Source organism: Marmota marmota, unplaced genomic scaffold (genome assembly GCF_001458135.2).
Source record: "Marmota marmota marmota unplaced genomic scaffold, marMar, whole genome shotgun sequence".
Classification (NCBI taxonomy): domain Eukaryota; kingdom Metazoa; phylum Chordata; class Mammalia; order Rodentia; family Sciuridae; genus Marmota; species Marmota marmota.
Genome location: NW_025999999.1, coordinates 14,252,727 through 14,271,738, shown reverse-complemented (window position 1 = coordinate 14,271,738; position 19,012 = coordinate 14,252,727). Strand labels below are relative to the sequence as shown.

The 19,012-nt window shown below is 34.3% G+C and overlaps 1 protein-coding gene across 2 annotated transcripts in view; it reads right to left on the bottom strand.

The window, feature by feature from the left end:
• Positions 1–19,012, bottom strand: part of Mxi1 (MAX interactor 1, dimerization protein) — a 70,107-nt gene that overhangs the window by 4,095 nt on the left and 47,000 nt on the right. For both annotated transcript variants that reach the window (XM_048807315.1, XM_015494780.2), the window contains exon 4: positions 562–676. In XM_048807315.1, the coding sequence (XP_048663272.1) occupies positions 562–676 (115 nt within the window). The remainder of the gene's footprint in view (positions 1–561; positions 677–19,012) is intronic.

Sequence of the window (19,012 nt, the reverse complement as noted above, 5' to 3'; positions counted from 1 at the left end):
TAGTACAATACAAACATTAACTTATTTCTACCTGATATCTTAAAAGATTTCTTCTTTGGCTGAGAAAACAAGTGAATATACAAGTGTCTGCATATATGAAAACATATAAATTCATATTTTTAAACATCAAAAGAGTCCTGTCTTATTTGTGTATGACTGCATATAAACAAGACAGAATTTTAAAAGTCTATAATCTCTATAAAGGACAGACTTCCTCTGCAGTGTGGTATTTGATGGAAAAATACTGAAGGACACAGTCAAATGAAGTCATCTCCACCAGAGGGCACAATGGTCTTCCTTGTAGATATCACAAGAGTAACTGTTATTTTTCTAGCATTCTCAGATCTTCAAATGGCCACACTGTCAAAACAATTTAGTTTTATCAGGTTATGTTGCTCCACTCAGACAGATTAGGTGATCAATTTTTAGAAAGATTTCTCTTAAGGTCAGTCATTAAGGAGGGCATGGTGAGCCAGCTAAAGTATATGAACAGGAATCATTGGTAATAACTAAACTAGGACCCAGAGGATCATGTGCAAATCTGAAAGTAAAAACTCTCACCTTGATGTGTGCTTTGGCTTTATTGAGCAAACCAAGGGTTGTGTGCCTGGTGCAGTCTGGTCCTAGTGGAATCAGAACTTTTAAGCGTTCTAAACACAGGCGCAGATGAGCTCGTCTGAGACCAAAAAAAAAAAAAAAAAAAAAAGTCAAATGAGCACAACCTGAATATTTTACTGGAAACAGCATAAAACCTATTTTAAGAAAATAATTTGGGATTATTCAGCCTATAAACAATTCTTCAAAGTATCTGCAAGTATAGAGGTGTCTGCATTTCAGTCCCTCCCATTTCCATTGTAGTCTGAAGACACCAGTCACTTCATACTATCCCCAATGGTAATCTGTCAAGAGACAGTTTATTTTTTAGTCTGCCTCATAAACTGTCAACTGTATTAATGTAGAATACTAATAATACAGCAAAAAGTACTTGATTTTGAATGCCTAAAACCATGCACTAGAATAGGGGTTTTCAGATAGGGTACCCCCAAGAGGTATAAAATGCACACAAGTTTCCATTTCCCCTCTCTCATCTTTTAATTATACAAATACAACCCTACCTCTATGCATTTATAGCCACCCTACAGTGTGTTACGTGTTGTCATTATGTATTATGCTGAACCAAATGAACTTCCTGATCCTCAACCATTTCTCACTTAAATAGTTCCCAGTTTCCTATCCATGTATAAGAAGAGCTCATTAGCTTTTATTTTTCTCTCTTCCTCTCTCTCACTCCTTAACTCTTCTATACAAGAAAATAGATGATAATTCTTTATTGAAGTCACTGCATCCTCAAATCCATCTATCTTATGGAAAAGTCAGGTTTCCTGGGAATGCTAGGAAAGCCTCATGGATTTATCTTCCTCCCTGTGCTCTAAAAGAAGCCATGATTGTGATGATGAGAATGACTACCTAGTTTCATCCTAAAACAGTATCTGTTCTTATCTTTGGTTCTGTGCTTCTTAAAACATAATTCAGTAGTTAACAGATATGGGAAAAAATACGCAAATGTATTCATAATTTCCCCTTAACTCGTTGAGAGAGCTGTAAATGAAATGTTTAGCAACTAATTTAGCTGCACTGGGAACAAAACACACTCTCCTCATTTTCTTCTCAAAGAGGACCAAAATGGGTTTACTAGCTCTGTCAAAAAACATTCTTTCTATTTCTTAATACACAAGAAATAAAAAGTGAAATACCCAAATGCTAGCAATGTTAAAAGGTGGAAGAAGGCAATAAGCAGCCAATTATGTCACTGACAAGCAAGGACGATTAAAGGTAGTGAAGTCAGGGGTTTGGCTGATGAACTGTCAAGATTCTTATAGTGCCCACTAGTCTAGCTACAGTTAAAGATCTTTTAAGACTTTCCATTCCAAATCTATTGCATTCATCATCTCAAGTTTAATATTTGGCTCAAGGCTGTGCTGACATACTTGATGTGGATAAAGGCATGTTTTTATTTTCTCTGAATTAAAGGTTTATCAATGGAGTCCCCTTAGGATATTTAATGATTTTTAAAGTCACTATGCTCCTCTACTATGCTACCCAAATCTCTTTAAAATGAAGAATTTCACATGATCAGACTGCTCTAGATGAGCAGATCAAAAACAAAAACCATATACAAAGTAAAAACTGCCTTTATATTCTTCATTAGATTATTATGGCATATGCCAAACAAGTGCACTCATATAAGACTGTAGGATGGAGAGAGAGACTGGTGGTTCTCTGCTAATTAAAGGTTCAGCTCTGGATTCAGCCTTATTTTTTTTTTTAAATGCAACAAACAAAAGCAACTAGTAATGTTTGCACATAGTACCTTGCTACAAGAACAGCTCTGTCAATTTTGTTCAAATTTCTAATTTCAGAAATCTGGTATATAATTGTTTCTTATACTTTAGTTTAAGAAACTTCTGACTCCTTACTATAGTTTCATATCAAGAATAAAAAGGGTGGGTCAATTTTCTGTTTTGTTAGACTTATTGAAACCTACACGTAACATTACAGTCTTTTTTCTCTCTTTTAAACATTATTTGTGTACTTATTAAATGACTTTTGTGAACTCAGCATTGTTCCAGGTATCTGCCTGAGGGAGAAGAGTATAAAGTGAACTTTTAAGAGTTTATAAGCAGACTACAACATGAAACATACTATTTGTTTAGTATCATTCTGAAGTAAGTTGTATAGATATCAAGGGCAACACACTGAAAAAGTGGAGACATTCCAAATGAAGGAGACAGACTTGTAAAGGAGGCTGAAACTTGACTTTGGATTTGAAGGACGTTGAACTTCTCTATGAAGAAGAAAGTATTTTCCATGTAATTAAGAGAATGAAAGGACTTAGGTTTATAGTTGGAAAATAAATTTAAATCTAAGATTAAAAATATCTGTTTCATTCATTCAAGAGAAAACAACTTAGTTGCCATTCTATAAGGAAGATCAGCTAAGTTGAACTGTCTGGTGACCTTCAATAAATTACTTTAAAATTTATTAAGTAATAAATCAGGAGCCAAGACCAAAGGAGTAAAGGCTTAAATAATGCTTAAATGAACTGAAAAGGCAGAGTCCCCTTTAAAAAAAAAATCTGTTTTATTAGACACTCCTGAACATTTCTTCAGTTATTTAATTGTAAATCTGCTCTTAAGATACAGCTTACACTAAGAAAACACCCTGAGAAGACTTATCTCACAAAGGCCAGGGATGCCATTCTCCATGCTTTGCAAATACAGTTCTCCAAAACAGACACTGGCTTGAAGGATGAGCAGTAAGTGATGTTTGCTCTTCTAAGGAAAGAGGTCTATTTGTGGGAGCTAAGTATAATTTCCTTCAGTGTTTACACTTATGAAACAGGCATTTGGAGAGTAAAAATAACAAAGGGTTAATGGCAGCTGAAAGTCAATAGCTGATCAGGTGGGAGCCACACTTTTCAGAACACGATTCATAAAATACACTTTCCACTTGTGTCTATGTGCCACTTAGGCAAAGGCATCCTTCAAAGAGCAATGGATATAAATCGCAAAGAGTTAAATCATATTCTCCTTGTTGTGTAAGTTTTTTTTCTCCAACAAATTCCTAGAAGAAGAAATGTATGGCAAATTACTCTTCCCTTACCATGGTGCTGCTCTCTACACTTTACTCTATAGTCTCCCTGCTGTTAACCAGATTGCAAGCTTAACCACCAATGACCTAGAAAGGCATATCTTTTGATGCCATCTGGCCTTTTCTTTTCTTGTCTTCATTCTCATGTGACTGGTAGCTCAGGATCCTCCTGTATGGGGTTGCCAAATCATGGGCTGTACGACTTTGGGGAAAAGAAAGCAGACAAGAAACAAAGAAGATAAAAGCTTGGTTTGGTTTGAAAATCCTTATTTACTGAGAAAAGATAACATGCAAGTATCATACAATGTTTTTCAAGTCTCCAGAGAGTAGAAGAGCTGACACAGAGAATAAAGGTCTGGGAAAGGCATGGTCCTGCACCTGACATTATAAGATTGATGGAACCAGACTTAATGGAAAATTACTTTTTAAAAAAAATTTAGCCCCCTTGTTAGCATTTACTTAACTTTTTATTTAACACACAGGTATTCTTTTAAACACATGGAGAGCTCAATAAAAGCTATAAAAGCCAAAATCATTCCTAAATTAGTATGAGTTATAGTAAAGCAAAATTAGGATTAGATACTGTAGCAAGGAGGTGACCTATGAGAAAACTCAAGTCTCTTGGCAGGGGCGGTGTTACTAGAGAATGGAGAGATACTAATGTTCTTTTATTTTCAAAGACAATATGAAGGTTGTTATTTTAAAATGAGATTCAAAAGTGGGTTTTACCCAGGGAAAAGGCAATTTGCAGTTACTAACCCTGTTAAGTGCACATACCTTTAGAAAGGACAAGCCCTTATGGGAAAGAGAACAATTAAAGTCTGTTTGCTTTTTGTTTGAGTAGAGTGGGATCATTTTTCCCTAAAGGAACCAATGTTGCTTTTGGTCTCAAATCCTGTAAATATACTGCCAAACTGATGTATCATAGAATAATGAAGGGAAATGATTTTGCTGTAAAATGGCCCCTTGTAGCAGCTATAATATTTTAAAGCACAGGTATATCAATCTATAAGAAGCACACGTTGTTGTGGGAGAAGAAAGAATTTCCTTTCAGGGTGGAAAAAAAACAACATACAAACTGCAAGCATCATATGACTATGCTTTTCAATTCTTAAATTTTGTCAACTTGCCTCTGGAAACTCTAATCCCCCTAACCCAACAATAAGAAATCTAACCCTTGCCCACCCCACAAACTGTTTATTGGCTGATGCTGCTGGAGGCACAGTCCTGCACTGGAACTTGCTCGCCTTTCATTCCTCCACTACAGGATACCAAGACTTTGCCAAGTAACTAAATCAAAATGGAAAACAAGTCAAGTGATAGGGACAGAGCTAGTATTTTCCTCTCTGCTGAATGTTACACAATGGCCTGTGAGTCCTCCCATGAGCCACATTCTTCAAAGCTGTGGTGGCTTGTGGCCAGGTTTCTCAACTCCCCACAAACACACCCCTGCACGCACATGACAGCAGCTAGCTGCTTATCCTGAATACCAAAGTTTTTCTAAAATTTAGTTTATGTTGAGAATATTATAAAACTCTCCAAAGATACACACAAACCTGGCCTGACTTTTATGTGAAACATGGATCCAGATAGGTCAAACACTACACTGTTCATGAATTTTAATTACTAAAACATATATGATCACATTCTATTGTTCAGCTTTTTCTGTTTATGAAATAAGCTAGATAAGCTATTCCTATAAAATGGTATTTGATAATTATATGTTTCACCTAAAACTTACAGATTATCTACTTCACAGAAAATAAACAGACTATTAACTCCCAGGTAGTAACTTGGCAAGTGACATTTCCCTAGCGTCAGACTTGACTATGGTAGTCATGGGACTCAATAACAACAAATAAAAACAGGAGAGTAGCTTGGACCCTCTTTTCACTTTTCAAACTGAGACCCTCTTCTCACTTTTCAAAAAGCAGCTGATTTCACTTAATATTCCTCTTAATTGGTAACTTGTATAATAACCAAATTGGAGTATCAAGTATCATAATGAAGTTGCAAATTACATAATGTATGCTACATTATGGTCCAGTAATATAAATTTTTCTATTGTACCATTATTAACCTCAGCATGAAAGGGGTTCATCTATATACAAAATAAGAATTAAAATCAGTTGAAATATGTGTTATTGGCTGATGCCGCTGGATGCACAGTCCTACACTGGAACTTGCTCGCCTTTCATTCCTCTGGGAAAACTTTTTAAAATGACTTTCTCTCAATAAAATCTGAACAGTTCTAAAGGTTGGCTATGTATACCCCTAGAAGTATCTATCACTAAGACAGAGGGTATTTGACGTCATAAGGTTAAATAAGGTATCTTTTCCAGAAGTCATCATTTTCCCAGATTAGGAAGAAAGACACTATTTTACATAAAAGCAGACACAGAAAATGCAAAATGTTCACTTGTTAATTAATTTATTCATTTCTTTTGCAGTCCTGGGAACTGAACTCAGGGCCTCACATATGCTAGGCAAGCAATGAGTTACATTGCCAGCCCTTTTTATTTTGAGACAAGGTCTTGCTAAGGTGCTCAGGCTAGCCTCAACTTGTAATCCTCCTACCTTAGCCTCTAGGTGCCTGGGATCATAGGCATGTGCCACTGTGCCCAGAAAAATACACTTTTAAAATAAAAGAAGGCTTCAAATAAATTCCACATTATTTCATACCACATTTCTGAAACTCCAGAAATCTATGTTCATACTGCTAGATCAAATTACTACAGATCATTATTAAAGCTTTGAACTTCAGAACATCATGTATGACTTACAGCTAGAATTATGTCCCCCAAATTTAGAGAGAAGGGACAAGGGAGCAGGGATGAGGGAATATAGGAAAGGAGAGGGCAGTAGGGAGAAGGAAAAGGAAAAGGAAGAAACCTTTGAATACTTAGTAAATTCATAATGATGAAATTGTAGTCGTTTTTTTTCTCAAACTACATGGTTTCCCAGTAGGTTGAAATATTAAGCCTTTACAACTCAGACATATAAAGAACATGAAGTGTCACTCAGTCAATAACAGTGATCACCAGTAAACAACCCCAACCTATTATGCCACTGAGCTATATGCTATGAAGATTTTTAAAGTTGCCAGTAGTAATCTTTATCTGTTTGAAGATTATAATTTTGCTCTCTGCTTCCTACAGTCTCATTCCCATTACTCATACCCTTACAAACCTCTTCTACAACCAAATGTGCTTTCTAATTGCAAATTACCTGGAATGCCCTTCTTTCCACTCTCTTCCTGATGGCATCTAACACATTTGTCTGCCCACAGACAAATTAATGTTTCTTCCATGAGACCTTCCTTGCCAGACTCCTTCCTCAGATAATTAATACTTGATTTTTATACTAATCACACTGTATTTTAATCAATACATACTTTTATTGCATTGCTTATTTTTAATCATTTCCATTTTCTCAACACCAAACAGACTGACTAGCACACAATGGGAGGAAGAGCTGTAACATAATTTCTAATGGATGTTTCTGGAACTCTTCAACTTACCAAAGTTGAGGTAACAATCAATACTGTTATCTCTAAACAGTATAATCAGATGCCAGGTCAGCATTTGGGAGAGATGTGCTTATGAATCTGTTATTTCTGAAGTAGCTGAGGTCACCAATGAATGGTAAGGTGAGCCATATCAAAGGTATCTACATGTAGAGCAACTGACAGTCTCCAACTGAATCCTGATTAGAGATGACAACTCTTTTGTGTGTGTGTGTGGTGGTGAGGACTGAACCCAGAGTCTTGCACCTGCTAAGCAAGTGCTCTACCACTGAGCTACATTCCTAGTCCCAGGTCCCAGTCCTCTTGACACCTTATTTTGAACTGTAGCCTTTACAACAAAATGACTTTATTATTAAAGTATTTAAAATGATAAAAAACTACAACAATAATGCCAAATGAAATTAATTCAGAAGGAATTTTCTTTCAACGTTCTGGCCTTAATGGGCCTCCAAAATTGGGCCTGGTGGCACATGCCTGTAATCCCAGCAACTTGTGAGGCTGAGGCACAAGGATGGCAAGTTCATGGCCAGCCTGAGCAACACAGAGAGACCTGTCTTTAAAAAACAAAAACAGGCCTCCTAACATGTAGAATATTTGACCTGACCTAAAAGTTTGGCACGTTCCAGCTGTTGTTCAAGAAGTAGTGACCATATTAAGTATAATGGTAGAAGGCAATCACTAAGGAAAAAATAGAAAAGAACCAGCTAAGAAAACCAAGGTATGAGAGGGAATTCTAAAAAGAAATACTCCACAGTCAGAAACTACTGTATGGACAAGCTTACAAGATCTCTGGACTGCTGTTCATTTGACAACTGTAGTGTAGAGAATATACAAGTAATTTTTTATTGTCCTATATTCATCTCTAAGGAGGACTTCATTTCTGACAGCATCATTTGAAAATAATAATTAAAACTGTGTCCCAAAAGCATATATTCTTCACTAGAACCTCCTACAAGGAACATAAAGTGACTTAAATTGCTCCACTGATGTCCATTCTGTTTTAAATTTAGTTTCTATATATACATCTCCTCTTATCTGTTTATAAGGATTTGATTCTTAAAAAACAAAAACAAACTTGATCATTCATTCAACATATTTTTTCTTGGGTCACACAAGAACTTTCTGTATTCCAAGTTTCAAAGTCTGGGAAATAGGACTACATCACTGGAGAAAACAGTGGCAATTTGTTCTAAATACAAAATAGCTTATTTTCCTTTGGCAAATCTCCAGGGGATTTGGGTGGAGGGAAAGGATACTCCTCTCTGGAGAGATCAGGCTCTGAACCTGGACAACTGTCAAAACTTGCTGTGGGTGGAAGAGAATTTTTTAAAAATTATTTATCTTTCACATCACTCTGGAAACAGATTAAAGATTTCTGCCTTATTAACAGTTTTCTACTCTTTGGCCTTTTGTTGGTGTTCATCTCTATTCTGGCAGCACCCATTAGCTGATTTAATGGTACCAAAGGGCTGAGAAGTATTGCTGTCCAAAAGAAAAAGCATTCTCTCACAGGGACTGGGAAGGCAATCTGCAATCACAACAGTAGCTACTTGTTAATTTTCTATTTGAAACGCAGTGATGTCAATAGTATTGTACCCTGCCAGCCACCATGGGGTAAAGTACATTTTGAAACCAAAACAAACTTCCTACGTGCTGGCAAGTCAGAAGTGAGAAAACGGTTGATAACCATGGTGTAAGACACTGCCTTAGTTTTATATATAAAAAGCACACAAGAATTACATCTATTTTTTTTTTTTTACATAAGTTTAATTCTCTCACAGCACCATTCCTACCCAGAGCTCAGTGTAATTGTTTTATTATATCAAATTATCCTCTGGGACGAGAGAGAAAGATGAAGAAATATTGTCAGGGATCTCTAATAAAACAGAGATCCTTACATAGCATGAACACCACACTTGAAGAATGCTTTGTAATGTAACTGTTCATTTAAAAGCATAAAATGAAAATAACAAAAGTGCCTTTAAAAATGGCCCTACTAATTAGATGTGATTAGTAGAATCATTTTAAGGCTGTGTTTCACTTAGGAGGAAAGATATGTTTTATTAACACTATGACTTAAGAAGTAATTTATCCCTAGAAGGTAAATATTCACAACTTGTATGGAATGCAAGTGACCTAAAATGGAGCACTACATGATTAAAAGTGGTAAATAACAAAGCTTACTATTGGCAGATGGCAAATGGTTTGACACTGCTGGACATCTGCCAATTTAGTCAAGTCAGACAAGAATTATTTTTAAGGTTCCATTTTTGGCACAATTTTCCTAAAATTAAAAAAAAAAGATTTTTTTCATTTGTTGACAGGGAAGGATATAAAAGTTGGGGCAAGAAAAGGATACAAGAGAGCAATTGTTGGCCCTTGTTCTTGTTTTGTTTAATAGCCCTGAAGCATATCAGTCATTTGGAACCTCTAGAAAAATAAAATTCACAGAATTTAAAATATGCCATAGTTCTGGTAATGACAGACAATTGACATTTTGATGTATGTTTTTATTTCTAAATTACTTAATTGTTTTGAGTTTTCGCTTTCATTGTACTATATCACTTTTTTTTTCTGACCCAACTAAAAAGAAGTTTTTGAATTATTTTTGGAGGCAACCTAGCATAACACAATTCTCCTGAGCATGCTTTCCTTTGATAAGGCAGAAATTTCTTTAGCTTTATATTAGGGCACTGACAGACGAGCACTCTTCCGCAGGTAGACTGTGAACATGCCTTAAGCAATACTTTACTTTATAAAACCCTTCTGAGAAGGAAAAGGTGTTCAATGGATTAACAACATTACAATAATCTCCTAAAAGGTTTTACCAAGTAAAAGACAGGGTTCAAGTTGTGAGTGGGTGGTAACACTACACTTTGTGACTTAATTCTATTCATATTTGTCTAAATCTTAGTTTGACTCTCCTCTGGAAAAGCCCAGAAAAAGATTAATTGAGAGAGGAATCTGAGCTCTAGTATTTATATAATAAATATAAGTATTAAGCCTCAGCTCAGTACTTCACAAGTAATACTGTACTTCATTCTTTGCTTTTTAATTTATAAACAATAACTGTATACTGATTCTTTCAATCGCTCAGAAAAATTATATAGTTCCATGAAATTGGGAAACAGAAAGAGTCAGGCTGAGAGAAAATGCTCCATTTTTGTTACCACTGCCAGTCAAAATTCTGGCTGTTCATCACAAAACGACAGTTTGTGTGGCTCTCTTGCCTAAACACATTTCAACGTAAGAATATAAGAACTATTTCTCTAACTAAAGAAGCCAGTAAAGTCTAGAGATTACATTTCCAAAATATAGCTACATTTCCTTTCAGATACTGCAGGATAAAAGTCCTGAAACATTTTTCAGGATCAGCAACATTTCTCATCTCATAGAACAAAAGATATATGAAGGGTCCTTTGAAATGGTGAAAATTAAGACTTAACATTTATTCAGTATTTTCTTCCAAGAATACCAACATTTCTCAAATACTGCAAGTCAGCAAAACCAAGCTTCCTCTTCATGTGACCCAATACAAAAAGCAGCAAGTTCTAACTACTTTCAAGAGAGCTCTAAGAGCTCAGTATCACCAAGTTGCTCTTTAAGAAAGCCTTCTCCATTTACAAAAATAGCAGTCTTGTAAAGTCGTTCGGCTCTGTCTAAATTGTGTTATGTTTACAAATGTTTTAACTGCAAAGATGGAATTTCTAATTGAAAAAGAACCTTATTTAGAAGAGACTGAATTTTTTTTTTTAACAGCTCTGCCAAACACAAGCTGTTCTGTAAAGGAATAATTGTGAATCAAGCTGGAATAAAGTGAATAAAGACTAAAAATAAAATAAAGACATCACAATCCTAAAGAAAAATGCTACAATTGGTCATACCAATGACCCAAATGCCAGAGTTATGTCTGTCAGTGACACCACAGTAAAACTATGATTGCTTCCCTCAAAGATAGCCCTATATATTAACATACCTATAGCATCTTTTACTAAAGCCTAACAGCACTATCAAAAAATTGATCTAAACTTGGTTTGATTTTTTCACTTACATTTAGGAAAATAAGTTCCTGTATAGTTACCACACCTTGTATTTAGTACTACTGTTTGGTTTTTTCCTAATCTGAAAATTTTCTTCAAGTTTCAAAGGAGATATATGCCCTATTTTTAGTCATTACGATTTTGGTGAAGAAATCTAAGTGTACTCTTCCTTAACTTCTAGATTTTTCCCTTATTCCAATTTAGTCATTGCATTCTCAGATTAGAAAGCTCATATATTTTTATATTTAACTTTAGGTTATTTTAATGACTGGAAATTCAAGCATGTATGTATGTATGTATTGTGGTATGGAGATTGATCCTAGGGATGCTTTACAACTGAACCACATCTCCAGCTCTATTTTTATTTTAAGGGTCTCATTAAGTTGTCAAGGCTGGCCTCAAACTTGCCATCCTTCTGACTCAGTCTACCAAGTTGCTGCAATTTTAGATATGCCCCACTATGCCTGGTTGAGTAGATTTTGTGATCGCAGAAAATCTCATGTCAACCTCAGTTTTTAGGCAAGGGTAAAAGAGACAGGTTTGGGGTTAAAAATTTTAAATGCACAGGGTTTCCCATACAGGCATCTTGAGATTTTTCTATTAAAACAACAATCTGAGAAGCGCACTCAAATAAAATGTAATTGACATGACCCTTGATCAATGTGGGTTTGAACTAAAAATTTAGATGCAGATTTTTTTTGGAGATGTTTGATAATTTTAAAAACTTCCAGATGAACCATATAGCCTAGAAATATCAAAAAAAAAAAAAAAAACTAATGCGTTACCTAATTAATTTGCTGAATTTTTATGTTTGTATAAAGTATCAGTTGAAAAGTAAACAGTTATTTTTAAAAGTTAGGTATGTCATAAAAGCGTAAAGCATATATAGGTAAGAGTTTATCATTTACCCACAAAATATTCATAAATCTATCATAAGAAGTTAAAATTTATAAAAATTTATGCGCACAGACCACAGGTGGCAGCATTCACAAATGAGAGAAATGGAAACAATGGAAAAATGCAGCATTCAACTGCAACTGAACAAAATCAACTGCAGTACATACTGTACTACTGTAATAATTTTATAGCCACCTCCTGTTGCTATTTCAGTGAGCTCAAGTGTTGCCAGTATTTGCCTCAGACACCATGTGACATTAATCATCTCCCCATGAGCAGTTCATCTCTTCAGTAAATTTTATATGGCAGTAAAAAGTGTTATCTTGCAGTTCTTGAGTATTTTTCTCCATATATAATATATATCGAGTACAAAATATGATTAACAGAATGTTTATGTTATCAGTAAGGCTTCTGGTCAAAGCAGACTGTAAGTTGTTAAGTCTGTAGGGAGTCAAAAGTTACATGCTGGTTTTTTAAAAAACATTTTTTATTTTAGGTGGACACAATATATTTTATTTGTATGTGGTACTAAGGGTCAAACCCAGTGCCTCCTCACACATGCCAGGCGAGTGCTCTACCACTGAGCCACAACCCCAGCCTTGTTTTGGAGAATAGTCCAAATTAATGTCAATTTTATTTTAGTAAGTCCTATATGATGAAGAGCCTAGTAACTTTTGAGATAATGTATAGTTGACCTTTGGACAACACGAGAGTTAGGGGTTCCAACTTCCTGTGTAGTAAAAAAAAAAAAAAAAACAGTATAGGGGCTGGGGTTGTGGCTCAGTGNCTCCAAACCTCCCCCCCAAAGAATACTGTTCCAGCTAGTCATGGAAACTTCCATGAAAGACTCTATTTGTTTAAATAATTTTACAGGCTTTTAACAAGTCAAATTAAACTTATGAGGAGGGCTTGGGTTGTAGCTCAGTGGTAGAGTGCTTGCCTCTCATGTATGGTGCCCTGGGTTCAATCCTTAGCACCACATAAAAATAAAGATATTGTACCATCTACAACTAGAAAAAAGAATTTTTTAAAAAAACTTTTGAGAATAAAAGTTACCCACACAAAGAAAAGGCCAGAAGCAAAACAGATTGACATAACTGCAGATGAAAATCACCGAAAAGAGTCTATATCCTAAATCAGCTGAAACTCATGTTAATATTAAGATAAAAAACTATGTAGACAGAACAAGTTGACACCATTTCAAGGACAAGATACCTATATAAATTTGAGACATGTTGAGGAAATGTTTTCATAATAATCAAAAAAGATTTGTAGCAGCTTCTATGCTAATTATAGTAAGACTCTTAAGACTCAATTGAGGTTCTCCATCTGCTGTACCAATTCAAATACTGAAAGACATGTACCCTCATCCATAAAACCATCACACTCAGGAGGCATTTTCCCATGGTACAACAATCTTATCAGAAGTCCCATTATAAAGCACAATCACTAAGTATCTCCTAAGTGGGTCATATTACCTAGAATATACTATAGGGACAAACTGTTCTCTTTGAAGCAGGAGTAGAGAACAAAACTATTATCCTTGGAAAGGGAAGATGTTTTGAGGATAGCAGATAGATATCTCTCTGTGCATCTTCCTAAAATATTTTCAATCTTCAAATGGGAGATTTCTCACACAAACACACAAAACACAATTATTTTGATTTGGCATTTAAACTAAATAATCTTAATAACAAAAGGTGGATAGCCTGCTAAAGAAACATTCATTATAAATTGTTGTTTAAAAATACAAAGAAAACCAAGATGTTTATGTTCTCATGGAATGCATACAATTTAGAAAAAACATACATGATCTACAAAGAGGGAAATGTATAATATAAAGTGGTGTGGATTAAATTCATGTAAGTGACAAAAATAATGAATCCCATGAATTTAGAGAGACAACTTTGGATAATCAGACTTTGTGAAAAGTATGTATCTTAGCTATGTCTTAAAGGTAGTGTGAAAGCTGATCTGTGAATCAGAAAACCTAGGCTCTCATTCTGACTCTGTCATCAACCAGCTTGGTGGAACTGTTGAGCAAATATACAGAGGGACTTTAAATTTTGAGGACTAGACAAGGTGATGTTTTTTTTTTTTTGTTTTGTTTTTTTTGGTGGTGGTGGTGGTGCTGCTGCTGGAGATTGAACCCAGAGCTTCACACACACAAGGCAAGCACTCAACCACTGGCTATATCCCCAATACAAGACTAAATGATTTTCTAACATCCCATGCAACTTTATGATCTATGGAAGTGTATGGATAGATTTACATTTATTACCTTTTAAGAAAAATTTTTTTTTATTATTCACAAGTAAGTCGCTCTTAGGAGCTACAAAGACTCTAACAATAAAATCAACATGATAACATGCCCTGGAATCTCACTTCCTTCAGCTACAAGTATATCATTTTGACAAGCATCTTTTATGACATATATCTTTCGTGTGTGTGTGTGTGTGTAAATAAGATTATACTGGAAATATTAAGTTGCAATTTGCTTTTTTATATAATGTATCTTGGAAATCTCTCCACATATATAAATATAGGTCTACATCATTGTTTTTACCTGTTGCAAAGTACAGATGTATCATCATTTACTTAGCCATTTCTCTAATGACAGAATTCAGATTACTTCTGACTTGGGGTTGTTATAAACAATTTTGGTTTTTTTGTTGTTTCGGTTTTTTTTTTTTTGGTTCTGGGGGTTGAACTCAGACCACTGAGCCACATCCACCAGCCCTATTTTGTATTTTATTTAGAGACAGAGTCTCACTAAGTTGTTTAGCACCTTGCTTTTGTTGAGGGTGGCTTTGAAATAAAAAAGTGAGTTATAGCCAATAATGTTTACAGACTAATTTGAAAAATTCCCTTAGAAGTCAGTGGTAATGTTTTGTAAAAGTGACACGATCCTTAATATTCATTACCATTTAAATCTCAGAACTTACATTTACATTTATGTTTGTATATGTTGAGTATATATACATGTGTATTTGTGTGTGTGTGTGTGTATATACACACACTCACACATATACATATATCTCTACATATAAAATAGATTCAGCTTTGAGAAATGTGTTTATGGTATATATGCACACACAAATATATGCTTCTAAGGAAAATTTAAGTTTTATAATATTTACAACTTATCAAAGTACTTAATTATAAAATAAAACCTTATCATCATAGCTACAGAACCACAAGTACCAAATTTTAAATGAAATACAGTGAGTTCTAAGCTAATTTTTCCAGCAACTCTTTCACTATGTGTGTTGGGACAGGGTTTGTTTGTTTGTTTGTTTATACACACACGGGTGTGTGTACATATATATATACACACACACAGACATATTTATATATTTTAATATATAAATACATATGCATGTGTATATATACATAAGAGATATATTCATATCAAGGAAAATGCTTCAGAGATATCAGAAAAAAACAAGTTTCTGTTAATACCTATTATTTACTGCACTTAAAAATGCATATAACTGGGACTGGGGTTGTGGCTCAGTGGCAGAGTGCTCACCTAGCACATGCGAGGCCCTGGGTTCAATCCTCAGCACCGCATAAAAATAAATAAATAAAATAAAGATATTGTGTGCAACTAAAAACTAAATATTCAAAAAAATGCACATAACTACAAAAAAGGATTTCAGAGATCATCTAGGTTTCCTTTTTTGTTGTTGTTTGTTTTTTTGAGATAGGTTCTCATGTTGCCTAGACTGGTCTTAAACTCCTAAACCAAGTGATCCTCCACCTCAACCTCATGAGTAGCTGAGACTATTAGATGTGTACCATCATACCCAGCTGGTCTCCTCCTTGTACAGCCAAGAAAAACAAGATGCCCCAAAGCCAAATAACTTACACAAAATCTATAGCCTATTAGTGGGAGAAATGAAAGGAAAAATGGAATCTTTTGAATTCTGGTACAATTCTCTCACCAATTCATTACATATCTCAAAGAAGCCATTTGTGTAGGATTCCAGGTATCCTTTTTCACCATTTGGCTGCTATATATTGTAAGTATTAAAAACTACTTCTTCATTGGCTTTTCCCAAAATAAAAACAAAACAAGGAAGTCATTTGCTTCTGAGGTAAGTTCCAACTTTTCCTGATTATAGAAAAAGCAAAGAATATGTCATGCTTGTTCCAGTGCTGAATTAATTATTTTTCAAATTGTTTTCAAGAACTGGTTAGCAAGTAATCATATTCAGAAATTATATTCTCATTACTGAATCCTTATTTATACCTGTGGTTTTTCACTAGCTAGTAACACTCATGAGAATTTCAATTGACATTATGCACTAGAGTAAGTAGAAAAAAATAAAAGTACAAAAAATAATTACCCTCTCCCCACAACAGCTAAAATATATTTTAAAATATCTGAATCTCTTCATTTTTTAAAGAAAAATGAAAAAAAGAAAACTGAAGGCTAGTAAAAAGATTTCTGACTGATACACCTCTTGGTATAACTTGCCTACAATTTTATCTAAATAGAAATTTCTTTAAATGAAGATACTAGTTTATGAAAAAATATTTGAATTCTGGTTTATTAAACTTTCAATATTTATCAGGACTATTTACACTGCATTAATTCCTTTACCATATGCAGTGAAAGAATTCAGTAAAACAGTGTACTGACTTACAAGTCTAGTAGAATTCTGAGTAATTATTATAAGCACAATTACTAATGGCATAATCAATTTTATAGATCTAAAAAATTTCTCAAAGATGCAAATAAAGTAAATTTTAGTGTACTGCATCACCTAAAATATCCCAGGAAAATGAAATAAAATTTTCCCCTTTTCATAGTTTGAAAAATGCATTCTTAAAAAAAGGTACAGCTACACTGAGGTAGACCTCTGCGGTCACCTGCTATGATATTTGCCATATCAATTATTCAGGGTCTGACTTAATTACATGTTTACTTCTAGAAATAATTTTAGAATTCAAATTTTAAGTTATAAAACTTCTGGATTTTTTTTAAGAGCCAGTAATCTTATCTCTTTCCATACATGAGTTGTAGGACTATATAAACTTTGGGAATTGGACAGATGTAATACTGAGAACAATTTTTTCTAGAAAGCATTTGTTGTCTTTGAGTCAGCCTGTCACCTTACAGTATATGTAGCTAGGTTGGGGAACAGAAAGCATAGTCTTAATGAGCTATTTCTGACAAAGGTCCATACAGAAACTGTCACTCTATCTGGACACAACTGCAATGACTTAATTTGCACAGACTGCATTTTAGATGTTAATTTTGTCCTGGAATACTTCCTCTATTAACCCAAAATTTTATCTCCAAAATTCACCCATTAGTTCATCTGTATCTCATATAACATTCAATTCTAACTCTAACAGGTGCTTATCTTTGAACTTGGACAGCTATTTTTAGTTGTCCACAGTTTTCAGCAGTCTTACTCATATAAAATGTTTAAAACATGCATTTACTTATTTATAAAATACATCAATTATATGTCTCTGACAAATAAATGATGGTGCTATTCTTCATACTATTTGATAATGTTAACTTACTTTATTTACTTATTTTGGGGGGGGGCAGTACTGGAGATTGAACCCCAGGGATGTTCACCACTGTACTACACCCCAAGACCTTTTTATTTTTCCTTTTGAAACAGAGTCTTACTAAGTTTCCCAAACTGGCCTTAAACTTGCCATCTGTCTGTCTCAGCCTCCCAAGTAGCTGGGCCATATGTGACACTGCACCTGGCTTAAGAATTTTCCATATATAAGATTATGATATCTACATATATAAATGTTTTTTCTTCTTTTCCAATCAAGATGGCTAACTACCTTGGATAGGACTTCTAGGACAATGCTAAGTGTAAGTCGTGAGGGTAAATATCCTTATCTTATTCCTGATCTTATGGGAAAAGCATTCAGTAGTTTACCATTATATATCTTATTAGTTGATACAGACATCAGATGATATACTAAGAAACCAATGCCCAATGATTTATTCATGTTTTGTTAAAAAATAAGGCAGACTAAAACTCCATCAAAATATCCATGTTTAATGGGAGCACAGTAGAGTCTAGGAAAAAATATGGCGTTCATTATCACATCCAAACAATTGTGATAAACATAAAACTTCTAATATATATGAAAGTTAAAATTATTTATGGAATTCTAGTCTTCAAATACATATAAAACGTTTTCCTTGTGGGTTGAGGTTGTGGCTCAATGGAAGAGCACTTGCCTAGCATGTGTAAGACATTGGATTCGATTCTCAGCACCACATATAAACAAATGGATAAAATAAACGTTTGTCAACATCTAAAAAATATTTTTAAAAAATATTTTCCTTGAAAAAATGTTTACCAATTTCAAATCATGGAATGAAAAAGGAATAAGTCTCTTACAACTGAAACATAAACTCTATTAAACTGTTCTCCTTTATAAAAATTACATGTCCTTGTCTTAGTGCAATATATGATGCTCCAAATGAACTAAAGAGTCAATAAGCTTCTAAAAAAATTTACAGATTTTCTTCTTACAAGCAGGACGAAATCCTGCATAGCAAAAATCCTTTAAGATCTTCCCACTTATTGAGTTCTCTCCTATAATTTATTTACATTTTGAGTTCATTAAATTTCTATTCCCTACTAAAATTATTTTTGTCTGCTGAGCTCTCATGAGTACATGTATACACACACACACACACACACACACCCCACTTTTCACTTAGTCATAGTTTAATAACTTGTTGATTTTATTTATTTTCTACTTTTTATGGTACTCGGGTTTGAACCCAGGACTTCACACAATACTAGGCAAGCACTCTACCATTAAGCATACCCCCAACCCTTGTAGATTTTAAAATCTATTCAATATCACCTATTATTCTTTCACTCAGTGAATATTTACTCAA